Source organism: Leuciscus leuciscus, assembly GCF_965113295.1.
Source record: "Leuciscus leuciscus genome assembly, chromosome: 24".
In the NCBI taxonomy this organism is placed as follows: domain Eukaryota; kingdom Metazoa; phylum Chordata; class Actinopteri; order Cypriniformes; family Leuciscidae; genus Leuciscus; species Leuciscus leuciscus.
In genome coordinates, this window is record NC_138723.1 from 25,181,579 (window position 1) to 25,199,286 (window position 17,708).

Sequence of the window (17,708 nt, forward strand, 5' to 3'; positions counted from 1 at the left end):
AACAGCAGCAGCATTGGCAGAAGCGTAGCAGACCTAGTCCGCTTTTGGCCATGCTAAAACTATTCTGAGGGATGTCATGATTGAATTCTAAAAATACACACCTTTTCAGAAGTATAGATTTCAATGGGGTTCTTTTAAACTTTCTATTCATCAAAGAATCCTGAAAAAAAAAAAAAAATTATTACAGTTTCCACACAAATATTAAGAAGCACAAGTGCTTTCAACATTGATAGTAAATAGGCAATGTTTCTTGATCAGCAAATCAGCATATTGAATGATTTCTGAAGGATCATGTAACAAATGAAAACTAGAGTAATGATGCTGAAAATTCAGCTTTGCCATCACAGTAATAAATTGCATTTTAAAATACATTAAATTAGAAAACAGTTATTTTAAATCGTAATATATTACACAATATTCCTGTTTTTACTGTATTTTAAACGCAGCCTCGGTAAGCATAAGAGATTTATTTAAAAAACACTGAAAAACTTTCAAATACGAGCTGCACATTTCTATCTTTAAAACCACTTGTTCTTGCCTTATGGAAGTGTAATACTGTAAACACAATTTTTGCTTGATTTAAAATAATTTTCTGCGCTATTTGACAGCATTGTCGACCTGGTGCTAGACCGGGGTAGGCAATGTCGGTCCTGGAGAGCCACTGTCCCACAGAGTTTAGCTCCAACCCTGAAAAATAAACGTATCTGCCTGTAGCCTTAGTTATCCTAAGACATTGATTAGCTTGTTTAGGTGTGTTTGATTAGGGTTATAGCTAAACTCTGCAGGACAGTGGCTCTCCAGGACCTACCCCTGTTCTAGACAAATGGGTCAGATCAGGATGGTTCAGGCAGTTTGGTCACCACTAGTGCCGTCCCAAGCATGGAGTGGGGCCTAACGCGAGTTAGAGAAAGCGTACCCCTCAGTCGGTCCGTTCGCAGGTGCGTTACAGGGGGGTTGGGGCAGGGATCGGTCAGTTCAGTGCTGGTCAGTAGGCTTTTCATCTGTGCACTGTGTTTGTTTTTTTATAGTGAGCAACAAAATTGCTCAGCGTAGCCAAACTGAAATGATTTATTTGAATCCTCTGTTGTGTTTGAGCATCTCAGAGCTGAAAGAAGCTCTGGACTGATTTCATTTGATGGCTTGTGATGTTTCGAGCGCTCTGCCGTCATCTTGCTGCTGAGGATTTGATGATGAATCGAGATGGAGGCGTTTGTTTTCATCACTATGAGGGTGAAGATGGATGGATAACAATCACAGCTCTAATGGCATGACTGATTCTTTCCCTGCACATACAGCACAACTTAAATGTCTTGTATTACAGAGTATTTTCATGTGTGCCTTGTTTGCAGGAACTCACATTTACTGGAAAAGAGATTGGACAAATTGGCAAAGATTTTCACATCTCAATTGTAACTGCTGTGTGGAGACGGTAAAAGGTATTTTTTTCTAGTGCCCTCCAGGAACAAGAGGCTCCGGCCCACTTTCCCCACACATTGTTTTAATCTAGCTCCCGCAGCTGAAACACTATCCCAACAGGGGCTTAACATGAGAGCTTCATTCATCTGCTTCCAAACTCCCTCCGCGCTTTGGGACCCCTTGCATGTGGAGAATGGTGAACCGCTTACCTGAGGGACAAAAGAGGTCACGCTCCCACTGATGTGAGATAGAGTTTAAAAATGGGTTGAGTTTTGGGCTGAATCTGAATCTAAGACTGATTTGTTGTTGTCGGGTTGTTTTTAGAGAGAGGACATATTAAGACAAAAAGCATTTCCATGTTCTTTTGAACGTGGAGATATTCCAACATTCACAACTATAAGCTCCAATGCTCAGTTGCTATTGTTACTCATTTCATATGCAGAGATGTTAACCAATCATAACAGAGGACATTTACACATAGGCTCGGTTTTATAACTCAAAAATGAGTAGGCATCATAGCTATAGGCACTCACCCAACACAGTGGCTTATCCAAAAGATATTTAGCATAATTATGCTGTCTTCTAAGAAACCTTGCCAAATTCCTGCCAAAACATGAATCACATGTATCCTTCATGGAGAAGGCAATTTCAGAATGTATAGCTATGTATGAGCTTAGTGGGAAAAAATCCATCCAAGATAACAGATAATGCAAGAAAAATGTTTATTAATGCACTTGCAGTATAATTCATTCAGCACTGAAAAATACTGCTAAAAATACATCAATAATTAAAATGGATTTTTTTTTAAAGATATATTATATATTTGTGTTTTTTATTTATTTTTGTGATTATTACATGCTAAAGCCATACTTCTGTGTGGTTTACGCTTTTTGTATGAGGCAAAGGGCCAGATTTACTGACAGCTTGCGCCAGTGCAAACCCTCTTTTGACTTTCAAAACTACTGCCAGGATTTACTAAAGACACGCAGTGAAAAATTAGCACTGAAAAGGTGTGGGCAGGGTTTTATTTACGGCTGACCTTATAGCATATGCATTTGTAGAAGATTTTCTTTCAGACACAAAATTTATGGGCGGAGAGTATTTAAATAAATCATGCAACGTGATTTACTAAGGTTTGCTGTATAGTCAGTTTACTGGTATTTGTGCCATTTGTAACGGCCCGGAAAAAAAAGCATGTTTAACCCATTTTGCATAATAGGAGGGAGAGAATTTTCTCACTCAAGTTCTTTTATTTGCAATGTCAGAGGAAAACATTATTAGAGCATATCCAATTCAATGATGAAAGTAAAGTATTTTCTGTGACGTCCAATTCATTAGCTGCTGTAAACACCTAAGAATAACAAAGTGCAGTAAGCAGTGAAACTATTTACACTACAAACCAGTGTGTTTATGCTTACTATAATAAATTATCGTTGCACGTTATTTGGAGGAGAACGTTGGGCAAGATGTTGGGCAACACTACAAGAAAATCTTGCTATGTATATGCTATAAAATTGTCCTCTTAAAAAAGCATGTTTGTCACAGAAGCAAACAGCGTGTTGCAGTGACCCGGTATTTACCCCAGTTGAGGGGCCAACTGTTTAAGTTTAAGTTGTGTTTGCTATCAGCTGTCTGCCTGCTGAAGTAATGATTAAACTTTGATCTTGATCTTGATCTTGATCTTGATCTTGATCTTGATCTTGATCTTGATCTTGATCTTGATCTTGATCCGTCTTCGTCTTCGTCTTCCTGCCTGAACACAACGTGACACTAACATGATAACATCTAAATTAACTGGTTTGATTTAAGTCAGAATTATTATTTCTGACTTAAAACTTAAATACACTAATTTATACCAACACAAATAGAAATAGCTCTTTAAGGAAACAATTGCAGGTTACCACTTTTTACAGTGTGTTGATGATGGGCCCATTATTCAGATCTGATTGCGTGTTGGCTGAGTTGACTATGAGTTAGATTTGCTGTTTTGCAAAAGCTGGCTTTATATTTACTTAGTTTTATTACGACAGTGAGCTATTTTTGCCAGTTTGGTGATTCAGCCATTGCAGATGAGATGCTGTAAACGTGGGCGTAAATTTCGTCTAACAGTTGGGGAGGGACAATAAACATAAAAATTCTCAAGAGCAATTTTTAAAGGGGAAACAAATATGGGGACTTTTTGTACTTGGCGTTTTGGTGCGCTGAAAGATGAAATGATCTTATGTCCATTTTTCCTTTCTCTGTCATTTTATCTAACAAAGTAAAGCGATAGTTGTTTAAATATGAGTTAGGTTCATAGGTTCACCGTCATATTATAATTATTAAATCATCTTGCGTCCTCCACATAGTATTTTAGGTTTCATCTGGGACAGACAAGCCCACTGCACTGATCTGCCACTTAACATCATGTTGAGCAAATCCCAACACTACAGAAGATCTACAATTAGCCTAATATCAGCTCATGTTAGTTTTAATGGGTGACTTACAATTCAACAAGTTACAGTACTAAACAAGCTACCAAACAAGCTAGGTAACGTTATAATGGCTAACATAGCGGACACATGGATTTTTTTTTTTTTTTTTGGACTAATTTATTAATGACTCAGCATCATCTGTATTAATGAGAAAAGAATCCCTTCATCCGATGTTTAAAGTGAATAAAATAGCCCTGACAGCCTACTTACTTGAGTTCCACAACTACTGAAGAACTTCGTTCTCTCCCACCGGACTTGTGTGTGTGTAGGTGAAGTAAAGGGAGAAATCAGGCAGTGGGCCAAAGCACTGTGAGGCAAGGGAGGGGGGGACTCAGAATGTTTCTAAACTTAAAACGCATTTATTTTGCCTCGTTTGCATTTGTATTGTTTTAATACTTACACAGTTATTTATATGGCATTATATTATTTATTTACAGTTATATTAGACATAGCATGGTTTTTAATGATACTTTTAGGGGGGGACAAGGACAACCCTCAGATGGGGTAGGTCCTGACCCCCCACGGTTTTCGCCTATGGCTGTAATGAAGATTCATGAAGAACTTTAAATTACACTGAGTTACGCTGATGTGCTAATTTTTTTCAGAGCTCCACCAAAGTTTATTATCCTTGGCCAGGATTCGGATGAATCATGATCAAGATCTTAAAGGAACAATTCACCCAAAAATAAAAATTCTGTTATTTACTCACCTTCATGTCATTCCAAACCTGTATGACTTTGTTTTTTGTTGGAACAAGCTGACATTCTGCTAAATATCTGCTTTTGTTTTCCGCATACGAGGGTGAGAAAATTATGACAGGATCACTTTAGAGTGAATTACCCCTAATGCTTTGGTCTTAAAGCTGGTTTTAATGCATGTGCTTTTGAGTGCTGCAGTGTACAAATAAGAGCACTGAAAGTCTGTTTTTAATTAGCATGGAATGTTCAAGAGTTGAGTTGTTTCCACATTGCTCTTTGTGAACACCCAGAATGCTTTGGCTAACCTTGCTGCCACGCTAGTGAAAGGCACCGAACAAATTATTCTTGTTATAAAAGTGGTTACCCGCCTCTACCGCATGCTTTTAAGAGCATCTGTCATTCTTTGCATCGCAAACTACAAGGTCCGACCAGATGATCCAAACCACAGTTTTTTAATGTGTGTACCAGCAAATTCATAGAAAAACAGTTTAGACTTCAGGGTTTATATTTCAATTAGTAAACTACTTCATATTTATACATGCATGTGGTGAAACAACTCCAGCCATGTTGTCTAACCCCTAGCATAGTAAATTGCATTAGATGAAAGGGAAACTCAACTTGACCGCGAGGGATACTGTAATTTAACTTCTGTACGGGCCGAGCCATTTGTGTTGAGTAGTCAGCAATGGATTCGGGAAGACAAAGATGCATTTTCCCTCTTCCGCCGTCCCCCACAGTCAGCTAGATTTTCTACCTAATGGGCATGAAAGTTGCAAATTGCAGCAAAATGGACGTGGCAGGATAAAAAGTGTATTAAAGTATCGATTGGAGCAGGTCAATGGTGAACTGTAGCCCTGTATCAAGCAGACAGTGGTACTGGAGCAAATCTCAGCTGCTCTTTGATTCTGGGTGAGTGTTTGTGTCTGGTATTGATAGATATGTTTAGCTATTGATTTAAGAATTTCTGTGGGAAAAGCGCTATACTGTATGAGATGCGATTGTATTGTCTCTTGTAGATGTCAAAAAGATTTATGGTTTTGGCTGAAATATGTTTATGGTAGAGAGAATAGCTTTAAAACTCAGGGGGAAATTCACTAAGAATGTGTGTGTGTGTGTGTGTGTGTGTGTGTGTGTGTGTGTGTGTGTGTGTGTGTGTGTGTGTGTGTGTGTGTGTGTGTGTGTGTGTGTGTGTGTGTGTGTGTGTGTGTGAGACATCATGTCGGGTATGATGACAATGTTTTAAGTTAAACTAAATTATCTGTGGAAAGTGTGACTCAATTAGACTGGCCAAATTTAGATGTAAATGTGCAAAATCTGCCACAATTTTGTGTATTGCAGTTTACGATTACGTATTAATCAATGCTTTTTTTGTTGTTGTTGCATAAATCCATTTCCACCTCAAAAATCTCAAAATCTGCTTGTGGTTATTGAATAAAATGCTGTTTTTCCCCCCACTGAAATGAATTTCACAAATGTGTAACAATTGTTTAATTTAAAAAAAGTCTGTTTGATGGGACTGAAATGTAACAAGTGAAATGGAGACCTGGTGTTGTCAGAGACATCAGAACTGGGCTTTGATCCTGTGGCTGATCCAGACCAGGTGGAGAGAGAGAGAGAGAGAGAGAGAGAGAGAGAGAGAGAGAGAGTTGGCTGAGTCCAGCCATCAGAGTTCTCTTGTGATCAATCTTTCCTTTTCATTCACTCCTTTGCTTTTATCATCAGAACTACAGGAAATCTTGAGGGGTTTGTTCGATTTGCTGAGGGGATGAGTTTGCCCACATTTTTTTTAGTCCAGATGTGTGAAATATTGCGCATGGTTGAGTCAATATTGCAGCGTTTCGTGCTGGTTTTGTGGTTGATCCAGAGAGATGTGCTCTGCAGTGCAGCAGCTTTCTACAACACCTCCTCATTAAAGAAGAGCAGGACAGCACATGAGTACTGTGTGTTCATGGAAGTGTGTGTGTGTGTGTGTGTGTGTGTGTGTGTGTGTGTGTGTGTGTGTGTGTGTGTGTGTGTGTGTGTGTGTGTGTGTGTGTGTGTGTGTGTGTGTGTGTGTGTGTGTCTACATGTGTCTTTATCTGCTGTCAGCTGTGTGTGTTCATTTGAAGTAGAATCTCTATAATGAACAGTGAGCTTCAAGGAGACATGGCAGCTTCCTTCTGGATGACTAGAATTGGGTGAAACTCTGATGGACACGCACTAATTGACCTCAGTTTTACACTCTGAATGTTTCCTAGGCTTTTTCTGTGAGCGCCTATGAAGAAGCACATGTTGCTGTTACGAATGCGTCAGAATGGTCGTGCAACAACCAGTTAGTTTACTGGATTTGATTGAGATATTTTTACACAAGATTGAGAGACAACTTCTTGAAGAGGTTTTTATTGTGCTGTGCTTTAACTTTTAACATTGTTTTTTTGTACATGTTTTAAAACCCTCTGTGAGAAGTTGCATCTTTAAATTCATCCTGTTTACAGCCATAAAAGCACCTTTAACAATAAACTTCAGGACTGCTGGACTTTAGATCAAAAGTGACAGTAAAGACATTTATAGGATTTCTATTTAAAATTTTATAAACGTTCTATTTATCAAAGAATCCTGAAAAATTACTATTTCCACAAAAATATTAAGCTGCATAACTTTTAAATCAGCATAGTATATTTCTGAAGGATCATGTGACACTGAAGAGTGGAGTTTTCTTTTTCTTTTTTATGTATTCAAATAGAAAACCACTATTGTAAATTGTAATATTTCACAATATTACTGTTTTTACTGTATTTTTTATCAAATAAATGCAGCCCTCATTAGCATAAGAGACTTCTTTCAAAAACATTCAAATAAAATCTTACCAACTCCTAAACTTTAGAATGATATTGTACATATCTTGTATTTTGCATAATTTACAAAAAAAAAAAATCCATCATTTGCATAATATCTTTGTGAATCAGGTGCAATGCAGACTGTGTAAAAAGGTTTCTTTATCATGAATTTGGTTTGAAGCAGTTAATAGCAAACAAACTAGATATTTTCAAGCTAGTCCACTGATTTCAGATTTAGCCCTGGACCAAAATAAGTAGAACCAAATTTTATGCTGATATTTAAAAGTCTGGCTACATGTGACTATGGAAAGCCCAGGAATGATGCAGAGCCACATTAGTTTGGATTAAAAGAGAGTGCATGAAGCTTTTACTGTGTCAAGTAACTTACTGTAGCTTATACAGCAAAAGTTTGATTACAAAACTCAGTTCTTTATGTTTCTTATCACATTGTGTTCAGCATGCACTGACAGTTAGATAAACAGGCAGATGATCACGTTGTTTTCTCTGCTTGTCACCAAGAGTGATTGACGCATGCGGTGTTCAGCTGGAGATAATGAGCTTTTTCACACGAGTGTCATGGAGCTTGAGCACCTCCAATTCAAATGAGATGCTCATCATCCTCCAGAGGCCCAGCTGAAAACCAGAGAGGAGTCGAATCCCTGCCTCAAGAAGCATTTTGTTGTGCCTTCTTTTCTTTTTTGTATACCAAGCACCCTGTGGTTTGGACGACAGCGTAGCGGGCATCAGGTATAGTGTTCACGGGTGTTGATGCCACGAGCTGGAATATCATCAGCAGCAGGAAGGGATTAGAGAATTATTCCTGCCATCAAAGTGGCGCCCGCAGTCACTGGAAAGAAATGCATGGGATTTAATGGGAAGGAAACATTCCTCACCTCACACCACACCACACCCACAGGCCAGATAATAGCATTTATGCAGAACATTTGATTGGGAAATATTGGTGAATGGTGATGTGATTTCATAATGGTAGATGAGCTCAACAGATAAGCAGATCTAGATCTGACATTTTCCTGAGCCGAATGTCTCTGAGGTGATCACTGTGCATCATGTCAGATGATTATCTCAAAGTCGTGAAAGAGAACAGAATTTGGGATCGAACGCTGTTTGAGAGTGGCGGATTTCTGTGCACATGCTACCGGCTTCGTTGAGTGCTTGTTTGAAGCTTGTTGCGCTTAATAACTCATTTTAACATCAAAGACGTCCTTTCCCAGCAAGCAATAGCCGTCCTTTCACCATCTCGGTTAAGTATAGACCCGATATTGTCCGGCTATGAGTAACCCACTTCTAACCAATTTCATGTCCTTTTTGCCAAAATAACTTGCGAGATGTATGATATTCCATTATGTAAGCAAAGTCAACAGTGATTACAAGGTGTTTGGTTTCATTTCTTTGACATGTTCTGTGCGTAGCCTGTGCGTCTATTCTTGGGCTATGGTTAGACTTATATAAAATTTCCACTGACATCCCAAATTTGCCTCGTTTTAGCCTAGATGTCTGGGCTGTGATTGGACGGCTATTAGACGTCTTTTAAGCACAAAATTGCTTGATTTGTTATTCATGCATGTTTCTTTTCATAGTGTAGATATATTTACATACCGTGATATACACAAAATAGCAAAATCGATAGACCTTTATATCATTGTCGCAAATATAGTCATACCGCCCAGCCCAAAATAAAGTTTAATTTGTAAAATTGCTTATCTTTCCAATAAGGCTTCTTTACAATACTGATGAATTGTCAGTTCCCTTTGCTTTCAAACACTGCTGTAAATCAGATGTGCTCTGAGACTGTTTTCGTCTGATGTTGTGTGGGAAGGAGAGAGCAGAACCATGAACCTGCACTTGACCTGTCAGCGCTGGGCCAAAGAGCGCTTATATTTACTGCTGCGTTTCTGGACACTGTGTAATGCAGCACCAATCTTTGTCTTTTTTTATAGCTCAGTAGACTCATCTGGGCAGCTGAGACATAAAATACAGCTTTAATGTAGAGTGTTTCACTCTAGGAAGATGTTCACATGAGACGCCAGACTTTCATGTGTGATATTAAACTTTTAAACGGCAGCGGAGTGAAATATTTCAAGAAAATGTCAGAACTTTGACAGATAAATGCAGTGTAAATCGGCTTAAGATGAACCATGTGCTGCACTGCACGGTAAAGCACATTTATCTGTATGTTCTTGACTTTCTCATTTCTCCTTTCTCTCAACCCCCAAACACACTCAAGCATACATCACCAGAACAAACCCACCTCTCCCTCTTCCCGTTTGTGTGCATTTACAGTTTCCAGCAAAGCTGAGTGAGCACAACTACAGGAAAACAAAGTGCATTCTCCCATTTTCTCAGTTTTATCCTCTGTCTTTGCTGAATCAAAAGGCAATAGACTGGGCTCATCACTCCAGAGTAATGTTTTTCAGAAAACTAAAAGAGGGAAGAATAACTCAATTTTTATATTTTCTGAAGAAATATGATTGGCATGCCGTTTCAAACCTGTACAGTGAAAATAATGGGTGTAGTACTTACAGTACTTTTTCAATTTATAGGATTTCACTTTTACTGTTTTCACTCATTGAAATTGCTTGTAAATTTATCAAATAGTTACAAAGAAACAGAAATTAACATATTAATGTGAAATTCAAAAAACGATGTTGACAATGTATGACTTTCTTCTGTGAAACATAAAACCTATTTTAAAAGTTTTTTCTTTTTGTCCATACAATGAAAGTCAATGGGGTCCAATGATGTTTCGACCCCAATGTTCATCAATATATCTTATTTTGAGCTCTGCACAAGAAGTCATACAGGTTTGGAAGGACATGATTTTCATTTCTGAGTAAACTAACCATTAATGGACAGAATATCTTTTTAAATATACAAACAACAGCATTGCAGAATATGAAATTACACTTAATACAACCGATGAAACTAGAAAATCTAGTTTACATAACTGAAACTTGAATCAATGAAAACCGTCTGAGCAAACTGACTCACTAAAATGAGTCTGACATTCCAGCCTCATGCAAGGGAGAAGAGACATTGAAAGTTTGATTTAGCTGTGAGAAAGAATTAATGATGTAGCTGTAAAAAAAAAATAGCTGTTGCACAAATGCTGTGGGACTAGTTACTCTTTATAGTTTAATATTTGGGGTAACACCCTATCCCTCACTAAAGCGATGCAAGCACCATTAAAGGGTTAGTTCACCCAAAAATGAAAATTACCCCATGAATTACTCACCCTCATGCCATCCTAAGTGTATATGGCATTCTTCTTTCAGACGAATACAATATGAGATATATTAAAACATGTCCTGGCTCTGGTCCTGGAGCCATGATGTATGGATGCACTTTTTTGGGCTTCAAAATTCAATATAAAGCTTGGAATAGCCAGGACATTTTTTAATATATCTCTTATTGTATTCATCTGAAGAAGACAATCATATTCTGTACAGCTATGGCTTGAGGGTGAGTAAATCATGGGGTAATTTTCATTTTTGGGTGAACTAACCCTTTAAAGGCGGTCCTATTATGTTTTTGTCTACTTTTTTAGTGTGTGATGTTGCTGTTTGAGCATGAAAAACGTCTACAAAGTTACAAAAACACATTCTCTCCAAAGGGAGTTATTTCTATATCAGTGCACACTGTTTCTGAACTCCTTGAAAAGCATTGATTGTAGTCTTGAGTTTTCTTCCGGGAGTGTGCATGTCACAATATCCCTCTAAATAATTCACGCCTGAGTTGCGTTGAGTTGCGTTAGTAATGTGTTGAAACTCACGGTTATGGTATAGAGGTGTGACATTTCCGAAACATGCTCGAAGCGGTTGACCAATCACTGCACTCTGAACACACTGCACTTTTCAGAAGGAGGGGCTTCATAAAGACAGGAATTAAACAGTAAAGTTATTTTTAATCCAGTGGTCCTGGGATGCATCACGGGCATTAGGTTGTATTCAGTATTAATTTGATTGAATGTAAAGTTTGCTTGATATTTGTAAGTACTAATAATAATAATTATGAAGTAGGCGTTGATCTTCTTCTGAAGAGTCGGTCTTTCACATATCCATGACAGGCACATTCCACAACGAGTCGATCTCTGGGCTTGGTTTCAATAAAAGCTGTTTTTGGACTAACAAGGAAGTTTTCAGTTCTGAAACTTACAGGATATTCTTATAGTATGCTGACCTCTTATGTCAAAAGCTCAACATTTTATTTCTCAATCCATTACCCCTTTAAGTCCTCATGGCATGCAAACAAGAAACTATACTTCTATAACCACAGGTCAAGAGCTTTGGTTTCAACCACGCAATGCTGTTTGCGAATGTTTACTTGAACCATGATTTCGGGAAGCACGACTCCTTGAACTATGCTGATAATGACAGAACTTGTGACCATAGTTGACTAATGATGCTTTCGGGAAACGCACCCCAGAGTGTTGTGCTGCAACAATTTAAAATATGTGAAATATATATATATATATATATATATTTATCAAGCATGAAAATCTGTTCTAGTAGACCAAGAATCAAGACTTTTGAAAAGGACATAATAGGTCCCCTTTAATTAGATCTCAGCTGCAAAAATGTTCCTCTATTAACTTGTTCTTGCTGGAAGTGTGGAGAATGCTATTGGGTGGTATCACAGCTCTGTCCCGTGGCGAAGTCCGAGTGCCATGTAAAGACTGTGAAGGCTATGCACCATGTCTTTGGACAGTTTGAAGGGTGTGTATGTGATGTGTGCTATTGGCTGCTCTATAATAAGATTGCTGTGATCTGTGGGGAGGAGAATTTACTGGAGCACAACTCCCCCTAGGGCATCTTCATAGAAATCTGCTTTTCCACCAGCTTTTGGTGCATCTCAGCCAAGCTGCTTGGTTCCTATTGTTAATGAGCCGCTCTTTCACTCTCTTTTCCCCCAGCCTGAGCCACCATGTGCCTAAAGGGGCTAGAAAATCTCAAGCTGCAGCTGATGGCTGAACATGAGAGATGAACACTCAGCCTTTCTCGCTCTGCAGGCATTAACATGGCCATTTCATCCAAGCCTTTTCCAGCTGAGAACTTAACATGACCCGGCCCACAGGCTCCTACCTTACGGTTTAGAAATAGTTGCATGGATACCTTTGTGTGCTTCAAAGATTTCAAACTGGTTTAGTACTGCTAGAGAAATGCTCCTTTATGTGTTTCCCAAATGCTTTTGTCCACCAATGAGCATGCGCACTCTGGTAAAGTGATTGGTTGATATGAATATCTTGAACTACTGACTATTTTCAGAATGGAATACTTAGCATAATGTTTACTGCATACTCTTATGCATATACGTTGGCATTAGGTTGTATTCAGTATTAATCTGATTGAATGTAAAGTTTGCTTGATATTTGGAAGTACTAATAATAATAATTAAAAAAATACATGTACAGTATATATTTTAATTCAGTGAACAATTAAAAAGTGCTAGGCCTATATAATAAAATGTATTATTACTATTTATTAATACATTTAATAATTATTAGTATATATTAGTATTCAATTTAGATATAATAAAATGTTGTAATAATAAATAATAATTTATAATAATAGTTTATGTAAATAAAATGTTAACGTTTTCGTAGTATATGTATTGATTTTAATTCATTGAATAATTTAATTAAAATAATATTTTGTATTTTTAATCCAATCTTGTGTAAAACACCTTGTCGTTCCAATCCAATAATATGTCAAGAAAAATATCCTAAAATTGTAAAATAGTATTTTTTCATTCATGTGTCACACAGCAAATGACAGATCAGCTGGAGTGCATTGCATTATGGGATATATATGCAGAATGTTGTAGAATGTTGTTTGGCAAATATCGAGGTATTCTGTGAATACAGTACGAGTTGTATGGAAGTATGCAACTCTGAGTATAGCTATACACTTAATTTAAAACCTTTGTAAATCCCATACTGTATCATTATCTTAATCTTAACTTCAAGGCAGTAAATGCCAGATCTCCATGATCTCACTGTTTCAAAGATGGATTTCCACGACACTGCGAGGACATGCAGATGAGGATTTATCTGATCTTATCATTTCCTTTGAAGAAAAACCTGATCCTCTGTAATGTGTCCCATATTAATGCTAATGCCTGCAGATTTCACCTGCTTCCATCACAACCCATTTTAGCTGGCCTGCATTTTAACCCATTTAATACCAAGATAGACGCTTTCGCTGAATAAACAGCCAGAAAAGTCTCTTTGATGTTCTTAAAATATCACATGGTACGACGTCATCCAATATTAAGAGGAAAAAAAAGAAATGTTCCACAGGCATCGTTCAGATTATTAACAGTATTGTGATTTTAATTAAGGTGAAGAGTGTTCTGAAGAGAATGAGACCATGCTCTATATTTTTTTGTATATTTTGATTTTTTTTTTTAGCTTACTTTACGACATTGAGTACAGCCTATTAAAGTAGTAATTTATGTTTTTTTCTGAAGCTTTACAAAATGGTTACAAATGGTCTTTTTTCTTTCTTTTTTAAGATTTGGCACATGTTTAAAATGTCATACAACATTCAGGTTGTTTTTTTTAAGACAGTAGTATGCTGTATGTATGCAAATGTTCAATTCCCAGTTGTCTAGATTTCTACTAGATTTGCCAAAAATGTGCATACTGAAAACTGCAATGGTTTAAACTTCTATTTCTAGTGTGCCAAATGAACCAGAAGCTAAATGAACCATCTTCTTGCCTATTATTTGATTAGTCTGCCAGAAGTGAAGACATTTACCGCAAACTGAATTAAACATGTGAAATAATTCTATTTAAAACATTCACTCTCTCTATTTTTATAAAGCAGAACACAGTATGCAGTGTGCTCAATTCTGATCATTGCCCAAAGCGAAGATTTTTGATGATATGTCTCACATTATCAGGATTATTCAAGCATAAGGCTGTTGCATATGGCTGAGGTGTAGAGTTGTCTGCTTGTCATCTGGCTGTGTGGGCATTATTTCTGCATTCAGAATGCATGCTGGGAATTAATTAGCTTGGCCTTCATTTAGCTGCCTCCCTGTGTCAATGTAGAGAAGTTCAAACGCAAATGGTGTTAAAGTACAGTAGCAGCGCTGTGGGACGTCCACTCTCTGCGTTTTATCTCTTGATGAGCGGAAAATGTATCGTGATGGGAAACGCTGGGAGGCTGTGATGGTTTGGAATGGAGGAAATTAGGGTTGTAACACCGATTAGCACAGATTCAATTCGCCCACAAATCAGTATTGGAGACAAAATGTGACCACGTTCGTTCAATTGGCCAGAGGAGAACTGGTCCCCAGACTGAGCTTGGTTTCTCCCCAAGGTTATTTTCTCCATTTCCGTCACCTGATGGAGTTCGGGCTCTTTGCCACTGTGGCCTTAGGCTTGCTTTTTTGGGGACACTTAATATTCAGTAATATTATGGATTTTGACTGCACTGACACTATTGTATGAGAACTGAATTGAGCTGGATGATGATGACACCACTGTTTTCTGCTGAGCTGCTTTATAGCTGAATCGACATCATTTCATAATTGATGAATTCTGCAACATCTTGTGAATCAACATTGAACTAAACAGAGCTGAATAACGACACTGCTGTCTTCTGTAGAGCTGCTTTATAGCTGAATCAAACTCATTTCATGATTCATGACCTTTACACTTCTTGAACTGAACTGGATCAACTGAACTAAATAATGACACTATTGTCTTTGTAGAGCTGCTTTACAGCAGAATTTGAATTAGTCTCATATTTGATGAAATGTATGTGTGTTATTTTCCTGTTTATTACCGTGAAGCTGCTTTAAATGGATAAATGTGACTAGACTTGACAAAATGCTTCAACCTCAATAAATTCACAAGCATGGCCGCCTTCATCTCCAGCAGTCGCTAATAGTCCTTTACCTCCCTTGTGTTATGGAGATGATCTCCTATTCAGTGTGAAAAGTGGCCACTTGGCTGTTAAACCGTTGTCCAATTCCAGGAATTTATCTGAGGGTAGAACAATGATTGTCTCCATGGAGCCTCTGGCCTCTAGCCTGAATCATCTTCTCTCTGCTCTGGATGAGAGCCGTGCCGCTGCGCCTGTGTGTGTGTGTGTGTGTGTGTGTGTGTGTGTGTGTGTGTGTCATTGGATCAGTCGCGTGATATCCCTGATGCCTGCATGATATCTACCTCTGCATCCTGCAGTAAAGCCAACTAAAGCCCTTCCGTCCTATAACTTCTCCCTGGCATCGGGCCTTAACGCTCCCTCCTCTCTCTTTGTCTCTCTCTCCACAGTATTGCTGAGTGTGCTTCAGGCGAATGGCCAGACGGAGATGAAGAGAGTGGTCGGAGACAATGCCACGCTGCCTTGCCACCATCAGCTGTGGCAAGCCGACATTACCCTGCTGGACATAGAATGGATGCTGCATAAATCCAGCTCACGGCAGACAGTGGTGAGCATGTGTGTGTGTGTGTGTGTGTGTGTGTGTGTATGCGACAGTGCGCTGCTGATGCTGGCCTTCGCTGATCTGCAGTGCAGTGCTTTTTGCTGCGATTATGGGAAGGGTTGTCTTTCTGTAAACTGTACCATCAACTGGTGCTTCAATCAGCACTGTGAAAACTGCTCTCTTTTAATGTCACTGGTTTGCCTCGTATCACCCTCAACAATTACTTTTATGACCTAATGATGTGGAATTGGCCCGAGGACAAGTTCTACATTTTAATCTGGCCACGGCTCAAGCTGCTCCCTGAGGTCCTTCCCGACACAATATATCTGACAAGAAGGTTCAAACCTTTTGCCGATTGAACTTCCTGCCAGAGACGAATCATTTCAGAGCTTTTTTTCTAAATGGCATGTAGCCCTTTAATGAGATAAATCTATATTTTAGGGATGAGTTTTTTGTTCTGCTTAGGTGACAATTTTGGGATCTGTCTCTTAGACACTTAAGCACCACCAATAATTAGGGATGGGATATGAAAATTTTGGGCCGATACCAATAACGATAATTAATTATATTTGAAAGCCGATAACTGATATATTGGCAGATAAATCTAAACTTAGAAATTTAAATCTAAATTTAAATCTATTTTAGATTTAAATCTAAATTTAAAAACTACATTTAAATCTTAAATCTCAAATTTTTGAGATCCTGATAACAAAAACAAAAGTCTCACTATTAAAATCCATGTCCCAAGCACACAATTATAATGATGTTCTCATAATAATTTTATATAGCCTATATGACAGACTTGTGTTGCACCTTTTTTGAAGTGACTCAAAAACATCATGGCAAACAGTGCGCATCTGAAGTGTCTCAGCTGAAGGAAAAATACATTATTTATTGGCATCAATATATTTTTATTGGGCCGATAACGATAACATTAAAAATGAACATATATCGGCCGATATCGATATGGTGGCTGATATATCATGCATCCCTACCAACGATTCAAACTTTAAGGTGCATTTTAGCTTTTTCTCTACCGTTCAAAAGTGAATGGCCTGTAAGATATTTGTATGTACGCCTGTATGAGTTTCTTTCTTCTGATGAACACAAAAGAAGATATTTGAAGAATGTTGGTAATCAAACTGATTGATTAATTAAAAAATACTATGACTTCAGACTTAGTAAATGGCTACCGTCAACTGTTTGATTACCAACATTCTTTAAAATATCTTCTTTTGTGTTCAGCTGAAGAAAGAAACTCAGACAGGTTTGGAACAACATGAGGGCGAGTAAATAATAACAGCATTTTCATTTTTGGGTGAATTATCCCTTTGAGAGTCCCTCCAAGGCTGCAGTTATTTGAGCAAAATACAGTAAAACAGTAATTTTGTGAAATAGTATTATAATGTAGAATCACTGTTTCTATATTAATATAATTTTAAATGTAATTTATCCCTGTGATGCAAAGCTGAATTTTCAGCCTCATTACTTCAGTCTTCAATGTCACATGATCCTTCAGAAATCATTCTAATATTTGGTACTCAAGAAACATATTGTCAATGTAAAAAAACAGCTAAATTCTTAGTGTTTTTATTATGATTACCTTTTAGTAAATGTTAAATAAAAGGAAACTTTTATAAGTGAAAAGGGCAGTTTTTGGTGAGCAGAATAGCTTTAGCAGTGCTTTACCAAATGAAGTTGAGTATCAGGGACACCGAAAGACAAATATAACCAAGCAAAGAAAGGCCTGATTCACAGTGACATCAGAGTTTAGCAGACTCTAACTGCAGGCGTGTGACTCAACCCTCACTGGATTTTACCCGTAGCTCATAGATTTTCAAAAGCTTAATCAA

General features: G+C 37.8%; 1 protein-coding gene and 1 long non-coding RNA gene across 2 annotated transcripts in view; one reads left to right on the forward strand and one right to left on the reverse strand.

Moving 5' to 3' along the window:
- The window catches only part of LOC309489275, a 251,524-nt gene that overhangs the window by 103,422 nt on the left and 130,394 nt on the right, over positions 1 to 17,708 (reverse strand). The window lies entirely within an intron of this gene.
- clmpa (CXADR like membrane protein a) overlaps positions 1 to 17,708 on the forward strand; it is a 68,220-nt gene that overhangs the window by 38,844 nt on the left and 11,668 nt on the right. The window contains exon 2 of the mRNA XM_082157870.1: positions 15,704 to 15,861. Within this exon, the coding sequence (XP_082013996.1) occupies positions 15,704 to 15,861 (158 nt within the window). The remainder of the gene's footprint in view (positions 1 to 15,703; positions 15,862 to 17,708) is intronic.